At 37.0% G+C, this 23,600-nt stretch overlaps 1 protein-coding gene across 1 annotated transcript in view; it reads left to right on the top strand.

Annotated features, from left to right (window-relative positions):
• DNAH11 (dynein axonemal heavy chain 11) overlaps nt 1-23,600 on the top strand; it is a 287,546-nt gene that overhangs the window by 9,966 nt on the left and 253,980 nt on the right. Inside the window, exons 3-8 of the mRNA XM_088797701.1 lie at nt 3,786-3,982; nt 4,474-4,663; nt 5,436-5,535; nt 8,522-8,733; nt 15,321-15,554; nt 16,726-16,893. Coding sequence (XP_088653827.1) covers nt 3,786-3,982; nt 4,474-4,663; nt 5,436-5,535; nt 8,522-8,733; nt 15,321-15,554; nt 16,726-16,893 — 1,101 coding nt within the window. The remainder of the gene's footprint in view (nt 1-3,785; nt 3,983-4,473; nt 4,664-5,435; nt 5,536-8,521; nt 8,734-15,320; nt 15,555-16,725; nt 16,894-23,600) is intronic.

The raw sequence follows: 23,600 nt of genomic DNA, 5'->3' as shown, positions 1-23,600 counted from the left end.
GGGTCCTCTCTCTTTTTTTCTTGATGAATCTAGTTAAAGGTTTATCAGTTTTGTTTATCTTTTCAAAGAACCAGCTCTTGGTTTCATCTTTTGTATTTATTTTTAGACTCTATTTTGTTTATTTCCACTCTGATCTTTATTATTTCCTTCCTTTTACTCACTTTGGGCTTTGTTTGCTGTTCTTTTTCTAGTTCCTTTAGGTGTAAGTAAGATTAGATTGTTTATTTGAGATTTTTCTTGTTTCTTGAGGTAGGCTTGTATTGCTGTGAATTTCCCTCTTAGGACTGCTTTCACTGTGTCTCATAGATTTTGGATCATTGTGTTATCATTTTCATTTGTCTTTTGATTTCTTCCTTGACCTCACTGTTAACCCATCCGTTGTTTAGTAGCATGTTATTTAACCTCCATGTGTTTGTGTGTTTTTCAGTTTTTTTCTTGTAATTGATTTCTAGTTTCATACCATTGTGGCTGGAGAAGATGCTTGATATGACAGTCTTTTTAAATTTATTGAGACTTGTTTTGTGGCATAACATGTAGTCTATCTTGGAAAATGTTCTGTGTGCACTTGGAAAGAACGTATATTCTTCTGCTTTATAGTTATTACAATATTATTAACTATATTCCCTATGCTCTACTTTACATCCCCATGACTATTTTGTAACTATCAATTTGTATTTCTTAATCCCTTCCCCTTTTTCAGCCATTCTCTCCAACACCCCTCCCACCTGGTAACCATCAAAATGTTATCTGTATCTATGAATTTGTTTATGTTTTGTTATTTTGTCTTTTAGATTCCACATATAAGTGAAGTCCTATGGTATTTGTCTTTATCTACCTCATTTCACTTAGCAAAATACCCTTAGTCCTATCCATGTTGTTGCAGATGGCAAGATTTCATTCTTTTTTATGGCCGAGCAATATTCCATTGTATGTATGTACCTCTTTATCTATTTATCTATCAATGGACACTTAGGTTGCTTCCTATCTTGGCTATTTTAAATAAGGCTGCAGTTAACATATGGATGCATATGTCTTTTCAAAGTAGTGTTTTGGGTATCTTCAGATAAATACTCAGCTGGGTGCTTCTTTGTCTCTTGGTATAGCCTTTGTTTTAAAGACTATTTTATCTGATATAAGTTTTGCTACCCCAGATTTTTTTTGTTTTCATGATAGGAGATACAAAATGATCTGTGGTTGGTATCTGCCTGTGCTCAGCTTGGAAGTTGCCTGGGAGAGGCTGTGCTGCAAATTGAGGTTGGCTGCCAGTAGTGCCAGTCTGGGTGCTGCTTCGCAAGAAGTAAGGGCAAGCAGAGGCCAGCCACTGCCTGTTTGACATTTGTGGACCTTTCAGAGATTTTCGGGAAGTCCACAGCATGGGTCAAGGCCACCTGCTTGTAAGGAACAGCCGCTGAAAGAGTTTTAGCCCTGTGCACAAGTTGTGTGGGGCGATTTTGATGGAGACTCAGATTTGGCACCCAGTATGCCTGCAGGCGAGTTTGGGGGAGGGCTCAACAGAAGAATAATGGTGCCTGTCAGCACTTGAATCCAAGAGAGAGCTGCCCCTCCAGCCCCTGCCCTGAGGCCATACACTTCCGTTCCTCCCTGTATGCCCCTGGCACTTGTTAAACTGCTGCCCCAGCATTGGACTCAAGTGAGCTCATCAGAGAGTAAGTGAGCTCATCAGAGAGTAAGACTGTGCACGAGCCCTTTAAGAGGAACGCCTGGGACTGCAGCAGCCCTCCATCTCACCTGGATGGAATCTCTGCTGACTTTCACAGCAAGATGTTGTGGGGACTCCTCTTTCTGGCACAGATGGTCCAGGCTTGGGAGTCCAGTGTGGGTGGGACCCCTTGCTCCTCAGTGGAGACCTTCTGCTGGGATATCCCTCCTGATTCTCAACCACTAACCTCTTTTATGTTTCTGCCCTTCCTACCAGTCTCCTTGGGGCTTCTTCTTTCTATCCTTAGTTATGCGAGTTCTGTTCAGCCAGTCTTTAGGTGATTCTTAAGGGTGCTTGTCATATAATTTAGTTGTAATTTTGGTGTGGTCATGGGAGGAGGAAATCACAGCATTTACCTACACCGCCATCTTATAGGTTTTTCTTATGAATTACAGAAACTAGACAAAAAAATTCCCAACTAAATCAAAACAAAACCCCCAATTAGTTGAATTACTTTGTATATAGTTTAACTAGATTTATTATCATTAAAAAGCACATGCCAGGTCTACTTGTTTTAAATGATGTTTATAGAGATACTCTAGCTGTGCAGAGAGTGTGGCATGTAGTTTTATCCACAGCTTGTGACACAGATATTTAATTTTAAAGGAAGTTGGCCTCGTCACAGAATAGTAAATAGAGTACAAGTTTGAAAAAGTACCCAGTAAATTAGAAATATTGAATAACCAGAATTTCCCTCACACCTTGTTTTCAGAAAAAGCTGTTGATATCAAGAGTTTAATATAGAAAGCAGTTTTCCAGTTGGTCACAGCGTGTCCAGCCCAACAAGCCTTAATTCTTCAGTCTGGCTTCCAAAGCTCTTCGTGACCATGCTGTCTTTCTTGTAGCTATTCACTTTAGAGGTCTGGCTCTAATGTCAGGCAGGCCAGACTAGCACTTTGCCAGCAGCTCTACTTCTGGAGCCCTCAGATTTTTCTATATCAGTGTTCAGTTTTCTGGAATGCCTGCCCTGACCTTTCATATCTTAAAGATTTCCACCAAGCAGTAACTTTCCTGGCAAGTCTCACCTAAACCAAGTGTATCTACTGTGATTTCATATTCCATCCTGAACGTGCCTCTAATTATGGCAGTTCTTACATGGAGGGACCTAAACCACTAAGCTCACGGAAGGCAGAGACTGTTTCTTACTAATTAATCTCTGTGTTCCTAGCTTGACATGTAGTGGGTGCTAAATAGGAACAATGTAATAATAAAACAGTCTTTGGAAAGACGTGTTTCAACATTATTAGAAAACCAAAGTGAATTTTCAGTTTGTTTTTAAGTAACTATAGTACAGGATTGTGTTGTCAAAATAAACTTTTAAAAGGTGGAATAACTTTTCTGAGCATTTTCTATTGAATGGAAATTATACAATATACTGCTGGTAAACTGGACAGATTATATCGGAAAAGTGAAAAATATTTAAAATTGGTAGATATTGGAAAGGGGTGGGAAAGCAAGAAGAGGCAATTTCAATTTAACTCAACAAACTCTGATCAATTACTTAATATATACTGGGCTCTGAGAATAAAAAATTTTTTGAGGGTTTTCACATGGTTTCATTGATGTACCCAATTTAATGGTGGAAGGAGTCCCAAAAAGGCCCATATGAGTAAATAAACATCTTTCTGATTATCAAACTTTAATCCACTGGGATGCCACCCAGAGCTTGAGAAGATTAATTTACTCTTTCCTCCATGTGATTCAAAGATATTTTTTTCATTAATATACCTGTCGATGTGCTCAGTTTGCATTAAGAAAGCAGTTTACTTACTTGACATGATTTTGCTTATTTCATGCAGTGTTTGAGTTGTTGAAAACCTCCACAAATGTTTGATAAATCGGTAAATGAACAAGCAGTAAATTATTTCCTCTTTGAAAGAATTTGTCTCATTGATTGAGTCTAAATGGGTCACTGATTTTGTCGTCTTTGTAGATTTGATATCATAAGAGTATATTTATGAAATTGAGTGGTTTTGTTGCCAATTTTGTGTGACAGGAAAGTCTTTGAAGGACCACATTGTCTGTAAATTAATTTAACTGCTTTTAAAAATGTTTCTCTTTCTAGATTTTAGTGCCAATTCTTTCGAACAGGAGCAACCATAAATCCTGGTCCTGTTTTATTTCACAAGACATGGAACGTCACATAGAAGTCATGAAAACTAAAATACATATTTTTAGGGGTAAAATGTTGAGAAGAACTCTTCTACCAATTCCTACTATTGCAGGAAAAATTGTCTTGGATCAGAAATATCCAGAGACCAAGTACGTAATGGTTTGCTATAAAGGATATGAAAGTGGAGAACCAGCATACCCATTTAATATCATACCTTCAGCAAGCAAAGTGTTAACAAAATAGAGAATTATTATAACTACATCATATTTTTAAAATTAATGCCAAAGCACCATGTGTCTGATTTCCTTTCAAACTATACTTTTTAAAAGCAGATTACAAAAAAAGCACGCTGTAACAATTGCCATATCAACAATACTCTTTTAGTAAAATGGTTTTTGAGGATATGCTAATTCTTTGTTTAACAATGTTGTTTAATGTTAGAGATAAACCAATGATAATAACAAGTTCACAACTCAATGAGGCCATAAAAGTATAATATTAAATCTGATTTTGAAATTTTTATATTTAGAAAAGCAGTTCATGGATACATAAAGTACCCCTTAAAACCTACATTATGTCTTTATTTGGATGAAATGATTTGTTTTTGAATTATTTTATCAAATCCTTTTAATGTTTGTAGGCTAGAGCCAAATGAAAGGACAATACTCCATGCAATTGAATCAGTAGTTATTAAATGGTCACATCAAATCCAAGAAATTGTAGAAAAAGATTCAGTGCAGCCTTTGCTGAATGGTCTTTACTCAAATCCTCAAACTGAATTGGATTTCTGGATGATGAGGAGAGAGAATCTATCATGCATTTATGATCAAGTAAGTAGACAGCCCTAGAAATTGCTTGTAAATTGAATTAACAAAGACATTTATGGAACTTGGTCTCTAGAGCAGTAATTTACAATAACTCTAAAGATTTAAAATACTGCCTTTGAGTGACTTAACAGTTTGCTTATTCCAAAGTGCTGTATGGTATGCACTTTAAAAACTAATGGGGATTAAAAGTAGTTTTGCCTTCTTGAGAATATTTTGACAGCATTTGAGATAATTGGAAATACTTTATGGCATAGAAAAAAAGAGTGGTTCCCTAGGGAAACATTGGAGGTTATAAGATTTAATTAATTTAGTCCATTCAGCTGATTTGGGAAGGAATAAGGTCTTGTTTAGTGGAGAGATATAGCTTGGGGAGAGCTATCTTTGGTTCCTCTACTGGGTGCTGGCTTACACGTTAGTCAGTTTAATGTTCTAAAAACTAAGACATTTATTCATATGTTCACGTGTCGCTCAGAGATTTTCTGAAACAGAGTAAGAAATTATATATGAAAATTTTAATATTTCACATATGTACTAATATGTAAATTGACAAACTTTTTAAAAATTCAAATTAAGAAAATTATGGATGCAAAATAAAATACAAGCTTAAGGAATAAAAAGTCACTTTAAAATTAACTTGAAAACAAATATGTCTTTGAGGGTTAAACACCATGTATTATGCGTGAGTGGTGTATAATTTAAATGTTTTATTAAAGAATGCCTTTATTTAGTAATTAATCTAGCTTACATTTTTGATCTTTTAAAAAAAAAAATTTAGCTTCAGGCTCCAATCATCCTGAAAATGGTTAAGATCCTGAAAACTAAACAAAGCAGCTATTTCCCAACTTTGAAGGACCTTGTCATGGCTGTGAAAAATGGTAAGACTCTTGTTCTTTGGCCTGATCTCAGGGTCCCTCACGGCCTGGGCCCTGCCGGCCTGTTCAGCCTCAGCGACCTTTCCACTGTTAGCCTGTTCACGAAATGATTACAGGTGGCTCTGCTAATGAGGAATTCATCTTCATCACCTGCACTTTACTCTCCAGCTCTACGAAACTATTTTTAGCGTCTTTAGTAGGTATCTACCAAAGTGGCTTCAGATTGAAGTTTTAATGAGAGTGTATGTGTGGAGGGGAAGGACCTTAGGTATTCAGCAGCAGGTGAATGAAACCCTAGCACCGAGGTTTTCTAATCAAAAGTGGGGCTACAATCAGTCCAGTTATTCACCAGTAGAAGCTCTGAATGTGTTTCCCATCCACCCCTTATTTAGCTAATAAGAACTCAAAGTCATCATCAAAGTTTTGGTGAAGATTAAACATACAGAGAGGAGGGTGTGTGTGGTGAATTTTGAACAGGTAATACATGCACGTTGTTAAAAACCAGAAATTATCAAAAGGTATCCAGTGAAAAGTCTTCTTGTCCTCTCACTATCTATTTGTAACCCCACCCAGGGGTAATAACCCTCCGCAGTTTCTGGATTTCTGTGTTCACGTTTCTTTAGGCATGTTCGAACACATATGGATATATATGATACTGAAGTTTTAAATGATGAAATTGTAAGATAATATGGACACACAACTTTTATTGTTTGTTTCTAATATTAGAAAAAAAAATGAACTTTTTCTTATGTAACACGTGGAAGGTTAGGAAATACTTAAAATCCACTTTGAAAATGTTTTGATATCTCTTTAGGGTTTTCTCCATGAATTCTGTTTGAAAAGAGGCCCTAAGATGAGGGGGACTATTTGGGCTTGGGGGGTCTGTCAGACCAGGTTTCCTGTCCCAGATCCACTCTGTGCCTCTTAAATTTGCCAAGCCTCTGATTTTCATTGGCCAAACTGGCATAGTAACAGCCTCCTTGCAGAACTGTTGTGAGGATTAGAGCGATAGCTCTCAACCTGACCACCACTGACATTTTGGGCAGGATAATTCGTGTTGTGGGGAACCATCCTATGCATTGCAGGATGTTTAGCGCATCCCTGGCCTCTGTCCACGCCACCCCTATCCCAGTTGTCACAACCAAGAATGTCTGGAGACTAGATTTTCCGGGCTGGAATTCCCGCCCATTCTTGGGAATTTTTTTTGCCTTCCCGTTCCCAAATCCCCAGATAAGTTGGTCGGGAAATTGGAAAAATCGGCTCCTTGAACCTAGGTGGTTGGTAGTATCGGCTGTCACTTTGTGGAAATGATTCATCGTGGAGAACAGAAAACATTTGTATCTCTGGATTTGGGAATGGGAAAGGGAAAAAAATTCCTGAGAACCCGGAAACCCTGCTTGAGACATTGCCAAATGCCCCCTGGGGGGGGGGGACCTCCTCTGGCTGAGAACCACTGGGGTGAAGATACAGTGTACAGAGTACTAGGCACATAGTAAAGTGTGCCCTCAATAAATAGAAGCTGTTCGCGTTTTTTCCTGTGTTAGTATAAGATGAACATTTTCTGTGGATGAAGTGTCCACAGGACCAGTCCCAGGGGTCCTCAGAGCCTTATGAGCACATGGCCTGACAATTCAGAAGAAAACGCTTTCAGCAGAACAAGTGGCCCAAAGCCATTGTCAGGAGAAGGTCCCCTCAAAGACATATTTGAGGCCCTGCAGAATCATCATATGTGCTTATCACATTTTTAAGAGCACTGAACCTATTAGATGCAGTTATTTACTTTTATTAATATTGATAAAAACACACTAACTTCAAAACATGAGCGCACCTGGGGGAGAAAATATTAGCTTGGTGCAAAAGTAATTGCGGTTTAAAAGGTTAAAAACAATTGCAAAAACCGCAATTACTTTTACACCAACCTAATAGTTCTGGAACCCTCTCTGTCTTCCCAGGTCTTTATTGTTAGGTAGACAGATTAATTGGTTATATGTCAAGTAGAGTAACACGGGTGGGTGTATATCTGACTCTGACAACCCAGGAAAGATTTGGCTGGTGTGCTTTAGTTTAGTTTTGTTTTTCCTAAGAGAAGTCTTTTGGGATAAGTCCTGAAAATAAGAACTTACTTCATTCCCTACCTTCATAAGTAAAGTAAATTTTCAGTTACTCAAAGGTATTTGTAGCCTTAGGAGCAAAATCGAGTCTGATGGAGATCCATTTAGGGTACATTAAAAGGGCGAATTTTAATCAAGAGAAAATTTGGATTAGATTGAGCAGTAATTAATAATAAATTATTTAAATTTTTTCTTTATATATATATGGAGCATTATTAAAAAGTATTTCTTACTCTTACCATGTTTAACAATTTTTTAAATTGAGGTAAAATGTATGTAACACAAAAACAACCATTTTAACGTGTGCAGTTGAGTGGCATTTAGTGCATTCACAATGTTGTACAACCATTACCTCTATTTAGTTCCAAAGTATTTTCATTCACCCATGCTTAACAATTTCAAAAGTTACATTTTGATTTAAAATATAATAGAAAATTCCCCAGTCATTTCATCACTTACCTCCCAGGGCACTACGGAATGATTAAATTGTGCTACTCCAAAGACCTAAGAGGAATTAATATTCTGGTGATGAAGCTTATAATCCAAACCATGAAGTGACAGCCACTTCACAGAGACATTTTATTCCCCCAGTTTCCATGGGGTTGAGTCAATTTCTTTAGACTGTAAGGGTGTCGTCCCACTGAATCTTCAGTCACCATTTGCCTGTGCTCTGTGAGTAACTACACCTGGACTCTCCCGAATGGTAGTTACAGACAGACAGTGCATAAAGCCTTCCAAATCTGTCATGTCAGTGGTGGAAGAAGTGATATAAAAATAAATAGACAGCATTTAAGTACAGCTATGGTGTTGTTGCTTTGTTCTCTTGAACTTGTAAAGAGAAAAAGAGACACATTACCGGTGGTTTTCTTTCCCTTCAGCTCTCCAAGAAGCCCAAGACGTGGAACTTTATCTGAGGCCACTGAGGACACACCTTCAGCGTCTCCAGGAGACAGAATTCCCACAGACCTCCATATTAATCGCCCCATTATTTCATACCATCTGTCTGATTTGGAGTCATTCGAAGTTTTATAATACCCCTGCTCGGGTTATAGTTTTATTGCAAGAGTTTTGTAATCTCTTCATTGACCAGGTATGTAGCAATAAGAAATAGGAACAGTAAGGATCATTGCCACATGGTAGGTTTTATTTTATTAGAGCAACGGAGAATAAATAAATCCAGTCTATAGTCAGAACACCATTTTTTCTTTGTTTTTTTAGAAAGGACTTTTATGGTAACAAGGGCCAAGTGACTTTTTATCCTAAACAGAAATTAGATACAAAGGACAGGTTGTTACTAGATTTTGCTTGTTTAATATTTTACCTTCTTTCAAAGAGATTTAAGACAGTTTCTACTAAAAGGCAGACGTACGCAGTACTTTGTAGCTTTCCTTTAGGTTTCCACAGGAACCCTGGTTGATGGAAGTCTTTTGGAATGTAAAGTAAGTTAAGAGCATCTGGCTGGAAAAAAATTATCCTCAAAAAATAGTAGTGGAATTGTATCTGATTCATTGTTGATCTTTGAAAGTCTCTCATTTATAATTATTTCTCTACTCTTCAGTCAACTTGCAAAATGTTAAAAAAAAAAAAATTGGACCGCTTCCACATCCTTTCTCAGTGAATGTTCATTCTTCTTGTGTTCATAATATCAGAATATTACATAATTGGAGAGCTAAAAGATACTTGGAGAGCACATAGTGCGGTGATTTCTGGGGGGCAAGGGCAGCTTAGTCTGCTTCAGCTGCCATAATAAAATACCATAAACTGGGTGGCTTTAGTTTCAGAAATTACTTCCTCATAGTTTTGGAAACTGGGAGCCCCAGATCGACGGGCCCGCTTGGTCATGTTCTGGTGAGAGCGCTCTTCCTGCCTCGCAGATGGCTGCCTTCTCTCTGTGTCCTCACATGGTGGAAAGAGAGATCTCTCTCTCTCTTTTTCTTCTTATAAAGCCACAGTCCTGTCAGATTAGGGTCCCACCCATATGACCTCATTTAATGACCTCCTAAAGGCCCTATCTCCAGATACAGTCATATTGGTGGTTAGGACTTCCACATAGGAATTTGGGGGGACACACTTCAGTCCATAGCAGGGTGTGTGTCTGAACCACTAAAGAGTGTTTGTAAAACAAATGCCAGAGCATCAGAATCTGTATATATGGCTTAACCTTTGAGTTCTAAAGAAGGCTTCCCACCAGAATTGGTTCTCCACCAGCTGCAACTCACAAACTGAAGTAAAAAACCAAACCAAACCAAAAACTGTAAGTTTATGTGAAACTAGAAAGTCTAAGAATGCAGTGGTTTCAGGAATAGCTTGTTCCAGGGGACTAGATAATCGTTTCAAAGCTTCCCACCATCCTCCATTTTTCCGGTTTGTGTCTGACTTTATTGTCAGACTCTCACCACACGTTAAGTAAGGTGGCTGTGGGTAGCCCCAAACATATACCCTTTACAGTAGAGGAACTTCGTTGGAAAGAGGCTGTCTTCCTTTTCAGTTCTGGTTCAGTGCATTTTATTTCCATTCCTGGAATAATCATTGTGGCCAAAGAGATGGAGTATTTTGGAAAGGCCTGGATTTCTTGCTAGGGGAGAGTGGACAACTGTGATTGACCTAGATCTAGCCTTAATGCTTCCCAGTGGTTTCCACATCAGGGTGCATGTAGAAAATTATTATTGTTATTTTTTTATTGCACAGAGCAGTAAATTGAAAGGGATTTGGAGCCCTGAAAGTCTGTTTGTAGTCAAGACCAGCAGCTTGGAGCTCCTGCTGCCCCGGACACCAGGATTTTGCTGTTCTTAGCAATAAAGAGAAAAATGTTGTAGGATAAACTGGTTGGGGAATTATGTCCCAACTCAATCCCTGTTTTTTTCCAGATGAGTTAACTAAGACTGGAGAGATGATATCATTTGCTCAATTTCCCTGAGAATTTAGGGGGAAATCCAGACTAGAGAGCAGGTGTCCTGACTTTTAAGAGTTTCTGAGCTATGACATCGAGTTATTAATATGCTTTGCTTCGGAAGAGGTGGGATGATATATAGAAAGGACATTGAACTCAGACCAAGTTAGGTTCAAATCTAGTTGTACCACTTTAGGGAAGTTACATTACTTCTCTGAGCCTCAGTTTCCACATCTGTAGGTGCCTCGTCCTCGGGCTATTGTGAGGATCAAATGAGGTAACCTAAGTGGAACGTCCAATGTGGAATTTAGTAGAGGCTCATAAAAGTTCCAAACTGTTGATTTACAAGCTAGTTGAAGCTCTTGGTAGGAGACTGCAGGGCCATTTCTTGCTACATTTTATCGTCTCTTCTGGCTTCATTCTGTCTGCTTCTCTGTTGTGCAAACTCAGTTTTTGCTGTGTTGTTAAGCAGGTGCCATGGGTCCTAATGTTTTGAATCTCCATGTGAGAGACCATGACCCCTACTGCAGGATCAGTGACCAGAACCACCACGTCTCCCACACCCCTTTTGAGGAATCCTTATCTCATTTCAAGAATAAGCCCTGTTAGTGTACAAACCCCCGATGTCATTCACTGTTGTCGGGGGCTTCTAGGAAATCTTGGTTACTTATGAGCCTGTAAACCTATAACCCCTGAGCCCTAGTCTGCCTCACTGGCCAGAGTTGTCAGGCTCCCAAGGAGATAATGTAGCTTTTCTTGTTCCTTAGTTACTGTTCTTGCCTTCTGTCCAAAGGTTCTGTTGACCTGATTTCCTTGATTCTTCAAAGGGACTTTGTGGTAAATCTGCCCCATCGTGTTAGGAATCAAATATCAGCAGTGAACCAACTTACCTACCTGGGTTCCCTGAAGAGCTCAACTCCCCCCGGCCCCTCAAGTTGTGTGCTGTCTAATTTTATTTTTATATTTATTCAACAAATATTATAGAATGCTATTATTTGCCAGGAACTCTTCTAAGCCCTTTACAGAAATTCACAAATTCAATTCATAGCAGCACCATGACAAGGGTGCTATTAGTAGGTCCATTTTACATTTAAAAAAAACACTGAAGTGCAGAGAAAATAAATAGCTTTCTCAAGGTCACCCAGCTTGTCAGTGATAGAATTCTTACTTATTATGCGACGCTTCATATATTAAAATGTTTTTATTTTTCATTCCAACATAATATGTGGTGTACTAATGCTAATTATAAAATATTCTCATTGCATAAAATTTATAACAATGGAAGTAGTCCAGCAGTTCTATCACCCTAAAATTCAGTATTTTTAATTAATTTCTTTTCCCCAAAACTTAGGTATAATTATGCATGTTGTCTTGCATACAATTTTTTTTCTAGCTTCTTGAGAAGTGATTTTGTTACTCTTAGATATTTTATTCTAAGAGTAAAATATTGATTGATTCTAGCCTCTTCTATTTATGAACATGCAGAAAACAACTTAATACAAAAAGCCTTTTTTTTTTTTTTTTTAACTTGGATAATTGGCTTAAAATAAATTCCTGATGTTGATCAAAGGGTACAGTCTCTTCACGGCTCTTGAATAATACTTAATGTTTATGCATTGTTTTCTAAAAAATTGTATCAATTGCATTGCTATTATTAATGTGTAAAAAGTTTTAGTTTAACTCACCAGCTTTGAGCATTACTATTTTTTTTTAATTGGGATGATTTATGAGGTAGTGGTAATGTTTCTTAATTTATACCTTGCATGATTTGTGTGATTACACATCTTACATATTTTCTATAATTGTATTTCCTCATATAGCTTTCATGTACTTTGCTTCCATGAAACTCTCGGCCTTAGTGTGTTTATGAAACATTTGAACACTTGCTGTGTTATATATCAGAAGTCATAAGCTGGCTGGCTGTCAGCTGCATTTGGCCTGTAGACCAATGCAGTGTTTTCATTTTGCATAGTATATTAAAATTAAAATTGCCAGTAATTAAGTTGAATTCTCATGTAAATTCCAGCATTTCAGCCTGCACTGAGATCTCACTACACCGTCCCTGCTCTGCGGGCCTCGTTGGCACAGTCAGTTGCTAGAGCTTCAGATGCCCTTTTCTGATGGGTCACATGCTATCCAGGTGACCATGGTCTCCATCATCTGCTGTGACGGATCTGCTTCACTCGTTTTTATTGTCTGCCTGATCCTTCTAGACTTTCCGGTCATCGTCAGAAACTCTTTGTTACTTTAGAAGCAAATGTGTTTCTTGTTACAGTTTCTCATAGTGATGGTTAACTTAGTCTTTTAGGCCAGACACAGAAAAGGTATCATCTGGCCACGTCAGATGAGAACACACTTGAGCTTTGATGATAGGTTCTGCTTTAAAAGTTTCTCTGGTAACCTGGCTCTACTGCCTGGTCATTGTGCATCATTACCACTCTTGGCTCACCCCTCTGTCTGTTCCACAGTTGGGTACCACTGTTATGGGATTGTCATTCGTAAGATCCTAGGTGAGGAAGAATTGAAGTCTGAGAAGTTGAGCTTGGAGAAGGGATATCTGGACTGAGCAAAAGTAAGAATCCATAAAAGCACATGAAAACGAGGAAAGAAGAAGCTGGGAGACAAGCATCAAGCTGACAATATCATTGATAAATTGCTTAAATGATAATTGATTAATTGGCTTATCAATAAATAAGTTGGTTAGCAGGATTTTCATTTATAAGGCCTCTGCAGTGGACCAGTTCATCCTAAATCCAGTGGCTTTTTGTTGGTTTGTGTTGAGAACATTGAATATGAGAGACTACAGAGAGCTGCTATGGTTGGGTCTGCTCCAGAGAGCTACTGTAACAAGTAGAAAATAATTCAGAGCTTAAGAGCTAAAAGGGATCTTGAGATTATTAAGTCATCTCTCTTCTTTTGCAGATAAGGCAACAGAGATCCTCTGAGACAACTTAGCTGAAGTCATAAAACCAGTTGGTGGTCCCTAATTGGATCACAGCCAGGTCTCCTGACCTTGCTGATGCATTTTTTCTTCATATATGCTGCTACCCAGGGAAAGGATATATAGTCTGAGTCTTGTAATCTAGGGTATTTAGTGCTATACCGTTATCTTTGGAGGTCTTACTCAACAGGGGCTATATGACAGAAAGGGAATTGCTGTGATTGTCTCATCTGTGTGAGGGTCAGCCAAGAAGCACAAGAATGAATATAAGGATGGCTGCCCAAGGGTAGTTACTTCAGATGGAAGTAATTAGGTCACGCGGGGCTACTGAAACAAGGCAATGGAATGATCTTGATAGTTTTTTGCTTCCTAACAGGACATATTCACTATAAAGCATGCATACTTTTATCTAAAGGTATTGGAATCCCTAGTCCATACCAATGTGTAAACTGTTTTAAACTCACATTGCTAAAGAATTACTGGTAGTTCTCCTCCCTGTGCTGTGTGAAGTATTAGCAGCCTTCCTGTAGAGGTTCATTTTCCATCCAGCCTGAGGGAGAAATAAGAACATAGATTAGGAATCTCTGCATAGATTAGACCTAGAATTTGAAGGATTCTCATCAGTAGGGTTTTTAGATACTAAGTGATTTTCTTGTTACTTCACAAATTTATGGCATAGAATCTATATTACACATAAAACTGTAGCCATTAATGAGAGAAGGAGGATAATACGTCTACATTTAGAAAAAGAATCCTTTCCTCTGCTGTGGTGAATTCAGGGGCTTTCTTTACGTCCTCCATTGAGATCTCTAACAAACTTTCTAAGCAACCACAAAATTAAAGGCACACAGTTTAGACCTATACAGCAGGTCTTTGAATAATGTCATTTCGTTCACCATTGTTTTATAAATTGATGAGGTGCCCTAGGAACTTAACTCTTGTTTATACCAATTAGTCTATGGTGAAACTGGTTTTGTTTTGCACCATTTCACTTAAAGTCACAGAATCTATCTACAATGTTAATAAGTGAGGACTTACTGTAATTTATATGAGGTTCAGATGCATCAGAAAGAAACAGTATACAAAATAACCTTTAGAATTTGTAGGTTCTTGAGATCCTTAAAGGAGGAAATTCTGAACTGTTCATGACAAATATGGAGAGAGAAGAACTGGAAGGAACCGAGATGATGGTCCTGTGAGTTTGGCCAGTGCTACATGGATCTGAGTCTTTTTCTTTAATCCTTCTTTCCTTTCCTTTTCCTCTGTTCAAAACAAGTTCATATGGCAGACATCAACTAGATTTTATGTCCTATAATGCTGTGTAAGCCCCCAGAAGAGAAGTTTGCTAACTTCAAAGAATTGCCAATTGTATACCCACCTATATCAGCTCTTTCTCTTCTTTGCAAGTCACCTTATGCAACCAAGTAAGGTGATCATATAGGTAAAATCCGTGGTCTGATATTTTTCCTCCTGGCTTATGTATTTCTTTGTATGAAAAGTGTGCAGAATATTTGCTGGCAGGAATATCCATGCAAATTCTGATTACACAGCTGTCATATCAGTGAAGCTTAGCAAGAATTTAGTTATTGCTGGAATGTATGAAATCAGAAATTTTAGTCTTCTGTAGATTATTCTAATGTATGCAGGTATGTCATTGAAACCCAAGAGCCTGAATTCCTACAATTTGTACTTTCTGTCTCACAGCATTGCTGGCTCAATTCAGGGCATTGTCATTTAAAAATTATTCATTGAAAAAAATTTTAAATAAAAAGATTCATTGAAACAGATATTTTCAGTAAAAAATTATTAAACATATTTTTTATTGTTTCCTTTCATTAAATCCTAGGCAACAGCTTACCTTTCACCTGGAGACCTTCTGAAAGGAGAAATTGAAGACTCCCTGGAAAGGGTGCAGGTGGCCATTAACATCTTAAAGACTTTCAAAAGTTCTTTTTTCAACTGTAGAAAAGGATTGGCAAACTATTTTATGGAAAACAAGGAGGTGAAACTGTGGGATTTCCAATCTCATCTGGTGTTTTGGAGATTTGACAAATTTCTTGACCGGTTCATGAAAATAGAGGTATTCCTTCATTGACTTGTAATTTATTCATATCGTAGGGGAGTTCAGGAATCCTGTAGCTTTTTATGATTTGAGGAACAGTTTATTTGGGTGGGAGGTGGGAGGTCTCTTTTCTTAGTGATTCTCAGGAGGAGCTCATAAGACTAGTGCTATAAAGATAGTTTTAAAAGCTTTAGTTTGCCTTTTTTTTTTTTTAATTAATTTTTTATTCTTTTGTTACACTGAGTGGAAGTGAATCTTTTTATGTACCAGTGACCCTTGATTTACAATTCACTAAGCTCTTGGAAGCCAGTTATAAATCAGGAAGCTGTAAACTAATCCCCCTTTTCCTCTATATGTTTAATGTTTGACATTGTGATTCCATACCTGAAAACAATATGATAATCTAAAATATCACACTATCTTTTAGTACATAAATACATATACTATACTATTAAAATATCAAAACCATTTATAAAACTAAAAAAGAACATGAAAATATGTGCACTGTATAAATATGTTTTAAATATCTAAAAAAATAAACCTTGAATGAATTCACACACCTATTAGTATGGAGCCACTGGCTAAGGTTTTTTTTTTTTTAAAAGCGTGAACTAGTGACGCTTTATTTTCTTTGTAAAGCTCTTCCTAGCAAGGCTGGCCTTTTTTGTTGATATAAGATTTGTTAAATTTCATTGAAAATTGGAGCTTTATGTTTTAAAAATTCTTATTATCACCTAAGCAGCCTGAATGCCTCTTAAAGTCTGAATGCTGAATGCCTAACTACAGGCAACTTGTGTCACCCTTTCATAATAGTCTCTTAAGCTCCCTTTCAATAAGAGACAGTTGATTCACTGCAAGGTATAGTGGCTGAAAGTATGTTTTGGACATTACCTAGGGATCTGACTGATGATTAGAAGGATATAAAATTAGAGCCATATGTTTAACCATGGTAAGTTAGGTTTGCCTGTACTGCTAGATGATTTTTCAATAAATATGAAAATAGGAGTATGGTTTTTAAAATTAGCTGTTACTTTGTTCACTAAATCATTAACATTTTTTTCTGTCATGTAAGTGTCCATGAACTCATGGATTGTGAGTATTTGAAAATGTTATTTCTTTAAAATTTTAAAATGCTCTTTTCCTGTTCAAGATGGTGGAAAGATCTTTACTGTTCTCTGTTTTTATAAAGGATTTATTTGTCACCATATTGGAATTTGAAAAACTGGAGAGACTTGAATTTGGTGGTGCCAAGGGAGCAATTTTAAATGGACAAGTCCACGAGATGAGTGAAGAATTTATGGAACTCTGTAAAATTTTTAAACAGAGCACTTATGACCCATCTGATTACAATAACATGGTAATATTGTACCTTTGCATTTTTATCTCATAGAATCCTATAATTTTAAAGTTGGAAATAACGATAGGTCACAGTGATAATAGGTACCATCCAGTCCAACCTCTCTAGGATGAAAGAGGTTAAATGACTCGCCTGACATCGCTTACTTAGTGAGAAATCAGGGACCAGAATTTAGGCTTTTGCATTTTCAGTTTAGAACTATTTTTAATATAACAGTGGACGTCAGTCTGGCTTTGTTTTTTGATTATGTATATTGAAAATGAACCTTCCACATTAACTCATTTCGATCTCATAATCTGATGTCCATGTAACTTGTGTGTTTTATTTTAGCCTTTTCTTGAATCACTAGAAAATTTTTTGTTCTATTTGAACATTTAGTTTCATCCTGTTCACTACATATATCATTAACATGTATGTTGTCCCTCATATTTTTTGTTGTTTTTCTTCAGAGCTATTTATAATTTGATATTTTCAACCTCAGGAAATAGGAGGAAGCTTTCAGATTTAAGCTGTTGCTGTTTTCTGTCACTCCCAGCATGTTAGTAGCCAGGGAGTTACTTGTGAGCATCCTTGCAGCTCTAGGATAAAAATAGCTTTATTTTAGTGGTTTGCCAAGAACAGAGAAGCCTGGGTTAAAAAACAAAAACAAACAAACAAAAACAAGGAAGATGATTTAGCTCTTGTCCTTACTGTTTTATAAGGAATGTGAATTTATTCACTATTGTGTTTATATTTGGCCTAATAATCGATTCTTTGAAATGTACACATGCAGTACGTTAGATTTGTTTAAGGACACGGTCGGCAAACTTAATGCCTCTGAACTGTAGTCAGTTTTGGAAGTGGCATTAACGGTAAGAGGAGACTGCCATTGTGTGTCCCTGCTAATTTGTGGGAAGGAGGAGGAACCTGGGACTGTGGTGTTGATAGCCTGAGCTCATCCCCAGGAGCTGGTAAGATATCTGGCACTTGGTGGACATTCGGTGAATGTGGATGGAAGGGACTCTTAGGGCAGCCTTGGCTTAGCTGTCCTAAGCAGCCGAGCACAGGAGTGTGACCTGTGTGCGCAGGATCCTCGGATGCATTCGAGTAACAGGAGAGTCTTGATTTCCTCACAATTCAAAAAACCTGGCAGGTGTTCAGAGTGCCGGGGTTGGAGAATGTGGCCAGGGTTAGCTGATGTCACTGCCTTGTCAACACCAAAGGTCCTGAATTTATCCCTGTGTCTGCCCAAAGCCTGCAGAGTCACAGACATGTAGGAATAGAACATTTATTTGCTCTTGACATATATGCCTGCTTGGTATTTGTATTTAGTATGTGTATTTAATATTTTGGATCCCTGTTTATTTTGCAAATAAAATGGGAAGGCTTAACCTCAGACTGCAGGTCTGATCTGCAGGTCTGGAGACATCCATGACCTCTCCTTGAAGTTACCATTCTTCCTGTCTGATTATCTCCCTGAGAATAGAATGTAGAAGTTCCTTGACTTTGGTTATTCCTTGAACTCAAAGTAGAATTAACTGAAAGTTCACTTAATCGGTATGCTTATCTTGAAGAACTCCCCCCCCCTTTTTTTTTTTTGAGTCTGATGATCAATGTTACCTCAGAATACTGCAGTGATTATATGTTTTATGTTTAATAAGCTGTTCATTTTGGTGTTTTTTAGTTGAGTTCATTGTACTCTGATTTTTAAGGTGAAATTAGTTGGTAATTTTTATGAGACACTATTTTAGCAAACTATTTCCAACCAAGTATATTTATCCACTTGACATGTGCCCTCCCCTCCCATTGCACACACTTCCTTGGTCCCCATTGAATACACGCTAGGGCTAACATAACAAACAGTTGAGTGCATCATGATCAGCCTTCTTGCACTTTTGTACAGAAATGGTTTAAATATTTTCCAGTAAATTAAAGAAATAATTCCTGGTAATTTGCTTTTGAAAATTCTGTTGTTTCTCTCTCTTCATCAATCTCAAGCCTGTTAATTAGGCTCTGAGACTTTCCTGGTGTGACAAAAAGTCTACCACTGTGGCCCATTTACAGAATGTGGGTTTTCTCAGGTGTATCCCTAAAATGTTTTAGGGTTTCTCAATGATTAATAGTGAACGGAAAGGTCACTTCAGGTATTTTCTTTGAGTTCTTCCTACAGGGCTATTTGAGATCTGGACAATTATCGGCAGAGACTTGCTTTCTTATTTACTTTTTATTGAAATATATTTGACATGTAACATTGTGCAAATTTAAGGTGTACATATTAATTTGATACATTTATGTATTGTAATATGATTGCCACAGTAGCCATAATTAGCACTTCTATCATGTGACATAATTATCCTTTCTTTTTAGTAGTTGCAGTGATTAAGTTCTAGTCTCTTAGCAAGTTTCATATTAGTGAATCTAGACAACAATATTGTATTATAATATCAAACTTGCTAAGAGACTTGTTTTCTTAATTGTTTATGTATAACAGCTTGTCAGGTGACTTTAGGCTTAGCAGCTTTGCTTTGATGACATTCTGAGGTGTTACTCAATTAATTAAAATTTCCCAGGTAACTAAGCAAGGATGGTGGCTATTCTTCATAAGGATAACCCCTTGGCTCTGCTTAGTCTCTGTTAATCAACACCAGGAAGAATATGGTAGGCAAAAATGTGTGTAAATGCAGACTTGCCTTATCTTCCTGAATTGGATACATTTTGTTTGATGGTGGAAGCGAATGTATGTGTAGAAAATATTTAAGATTGTTATATTGCAAATGGAAGAAAGTAAAGAGATAAAAATGGAGGTAAGGTTTTTTTCTTTAAAAAGTTATGGTAAAATGTATTTTACATAAAATTTACTATTTAAATTTGTAAGTGTATAATTCAGGGGCATTAAGTATATTCACAATGTTGTGTAACCATCACTACTATTCACTTACAGCACTTTTTATCATCCCATATAAAAACTCTCAACCCATTAAATGGGAACTTTTTATTGCCCCCTCCTCTCAGTCTCTGGTAACCTCTATTCTACTTTCTCTCTCTCTCTGAATTTGTTTATTTTTAGGTATTTCATACAAGTGGACTCATATAATATTTATCTTTTGTGTCTGGCTTATGTCACTTAGCATAATGTATTCAGGGTTCATCCATATTGTAGTATGTGTCAGAATTTAATTCCTTTTTAAGGCTAAGTAATCTGTTGTATGTATATACTGAATTTTGTTCATTTGTTGGTGGATACTTGGGTTATTTCCACCTTTTGGCTATTGTGACTAATGATGCTATGAACATTGGTATACGAGTATCTGTTTGAGTTCCTACTTTCAATTCTTTTGGGTAAATACTTAGGATTAGAATTGCTGAATCGTATGGTAATTCTGTTTAACTTTTTGAGGAATTTCCAAACTGTTTTCCACAATGGTTGAACCATTTTGCCTTCTCACCAGCAATGCAGAAGGATTCCAATGTTACCACATCCTCACCAACGCTTATCTTTTCTCCTTCCTTCCTTCTTTCCTCCCTCCCTCCCTCCCTCCCTCCCTCCCTCCCTCCCTCCCTCCCTCCCTCCCTCTCTTCCTTCCTTCCTTCCTTCCTTCCTTCCTTCCTTCCTTCCTTCCTTCCTTTTTTCCTTCCTTTCTTTTTTGGATTATAGCCATCTGAATGGCTGTGAAGTGATACCTCATTGTGGTTTGATTTGCATTTTCCTAATGATTAGTGGTGTTGATCATCTTTTTAAGTGCTTCTTGGCCATTTTTATATGTTTTGAGAAATGCCTATTCAAGACTTTATCCCATTTTTAAATTGGGTTCTTTTGTTGTTGTTGAGTTGTAGGAGTTCTAAATGTAGCAATCCTAAATGTGTATGCACCAAACAACAGAGCAGCAAACTATGTGATTAAAAAGCTGATAGAACTGAAAAGAAAAATAGACAAATCCACAATTTTAGTTGGAGATTTCAGTGCTCCCTTCTCAGCATTTGAAAGAATAAGTAGATGAGAAATCAGCAAGGATGTAGAACTCAGTACCATCAACCAAGAAGATCTAATCAACATTTATAAAACACTCCATGCAGCAACAGGAGAATTCACATTCTTTTCAAGTGCTCGTGTAACATGTACCATGATATGCAATTCATATCCTGGGCCATAAGACAAACTTCAACAAATTTTTAATATTTGAAATCATACAGAGTATATTTTTGATGACAATGGAATCAAACTAGAAATCAATAATGGAAACAAAACAAGAGAATCTCTAAAAACTTGTAAACTGAAAAGCACATTTCTATATATTCCATGAATCCATGAAGTAGTTCAAAGGAAATAAACTGTAGAGAACTGAATGAAAATGAAAACACAGCATATCAAAATTTATGGGAATAGCTAAAGCAGTTCTGAGAGAGAGAAGTATAGCACTAAAATGCACACGTTAAAAAAGAGGAAAGTCTCAAATCAATAATCTAAGTTTTCCACCCTAAGAACCTGGAGAAAAAAGAAGAGCAAAGTCGGTGTAAAGCAATCAGAAAGAAGGAAATAATCAAGAACAGAAATAAATAAAATTGAAAACAAAAATAATAGAAAAATCAATTACATTAAGAGCTAGTTTTTTGAAAAGAAAACTCTAGCAACACGCAAAGAAAAAAGAAGACATTGCCAATATTAGGAATGAAATGGGCTACCATTACATCCTCTGCAGACATCAAAAGAATAATAAGAAATACCAAAAACAAAAAACAACCTCTAAACACATAAATTTGATAACTTAGATGAAATTGACCAACTCCTTATAAAAACATAACTACCACAACTCACCCAATATGAAATAGATAATTTTAAATTGAGATTAATTGACATATAACATTGTATTAGTTTTAGGTGTATAACATAATGATTTGATATATGTACATATTGCAAAATGATTATCACAATAAGTTTAGTTAACATCCCTCAATACACATAGCTACAATTTTGTTTCCTTGTGCTGGGTGAAATAGATAATGTGAATAACACTATAACTATCAAGGAAATAGGATTTGTGATTAAAAACTCCCAAAAAGGAAATGTTTAGTCCCCAAATTGTTTCCCTGGAGAATTCTACCAAATATTTAAGAATTAACACCAATTCTACACAATCTCTTCCACAAATACAAGAGGAGGGAACGCTTCACAAGTTGTTTTATGAGGCTGGTAGTTACCTTGATATCAAAACCAGACAAGACAATGCAAAAAAGGGAAAAGTACACACCATTTTCCCTCATAAATATAGGTGTAAAAATCTTTAAATGATTAGCAAATAGAATTCAGCAATATAGAAAAAAATTGTACATCATGTCCAAGCGGGGCTTATTCTAGGGATGAAAAGCTGGTTCAGTATTTGAAAATCCATGTAGTCCCCATATTAACAGGTGAAAGAAGAAAAACGTCATGATTGTGTTAATCGATGCATGAAAAGCATCTGACCAAATTCAACATCCATTCATGATAAAAACTCTCAGAAATAGGAATGGAGGGGAACTTTATCAACTTAAGAACATCTTCCAAGGCCTAAAGCACATTATATGTACCTAACAGTAAAGGACCTTCCTAAATCCCAAACGCAAAGCATAGAGTCAGCTGCCTACTTGCATTTTTACTTACATATTTGATCAACATCTCAAAATAAACGTGCAAAACCGAACCCCTGCTTTACCTCTCCCCAAACCTATTCTTTCCTGTCTTCTGCAACTCATTAAATGCCACATGTCATGGGCTACTTAGTGTAAAACCCTGAGTATTGCGCTTGCCTGTAAACTGCTGCTTCAGCCCCTGTCTTGATATCATTAGGGTCTGTTCTTCACACAGCAGCTCCAGTGAGTGCCCTGTAGGAGCTCAGGTCAACCGTGTCATTTCTGTAGCTAAAACTCTTCATTAATTTCCCATGTCACTAAGAAAGGGCGATTTTGCAGTTTTCAGAGTATGAAAAAAATTGATCAATGATTCTTGAGTAATACCAGCATATCATTTATTTTTCAATAAATATTTATTGTGAGATACCTGTGTGCTGGGAACGTCATTAAATATTGGTACTCTAATTGCGAAAAAAAACAACCACACACACACAAACAAACCTGGCCATTAGACTCCTAGAGCTTAAAATCCAGGGGAGAATATAGGCAGCCAATTACAAGAGTGCTATGAGAGCATTTGTGAAGGGCCTCTTCCCAGGGGAGGTGAAAAGGAAACAGAAAATAACTGAGAGATAAGTAGAAATGAAAAAGAAATAGAAGTGAAACAGGTGAAGAATGGATGAAAAAAAAAAGAGGTTAGCAGAAAATTGTATTACACAAACAGAGGGATGCAATAAGGCAGGTTGGCTAGATCTTACAGTGAGAAAGGGGAGGGATACAGGAATAGTTGAGAGTGTAAATAGGGTCCAAATCACAAAGGATCTTGTAGATTATGGTGATATTTTAAGACTTTCTTTTAAGAAATCAAGGGTTCTGAATTAAGGTTCTGAGTTGGAGGATTACGAAATAAGAGTTGCCATAGGAAGATTTCCATTTTGGAAAGCGTGTTTAGACTGAAGTTTGAAGACTGATTCGGAGAGACAGGACTAGAGACGAGGCAAGTAGAAAGTGGTTGCAGGAATCCAGATGAGTGGTAAGTGTAATTCGGACTAGGGTTCTGCCTGGCAAGATAGAGAATAGTGGACATATTCAACAGGTGGTTAAAGGAAAGATCGATAGTA

This window comes from Rhinolophus sinicus, chromosome 4 (genome assembly GCF_057876585.1).
Source record: "Rhinolophus sinicus isolate RSI-liver-muscle chromosome 4, RSI-T2T, whole genome shotgun sequence".
NCBI lineage: Eukaryota > Metazoa > Chordata > Mammalia > Chiroptera > Rhinolophidae > Rhinolophus > Rhinolophus sinicus.
The sequence above is the reverse complement of the archived record's forward strand: the minus strand, read 5'-3'. Positions and strand labels throughout refer to the sequence as shown.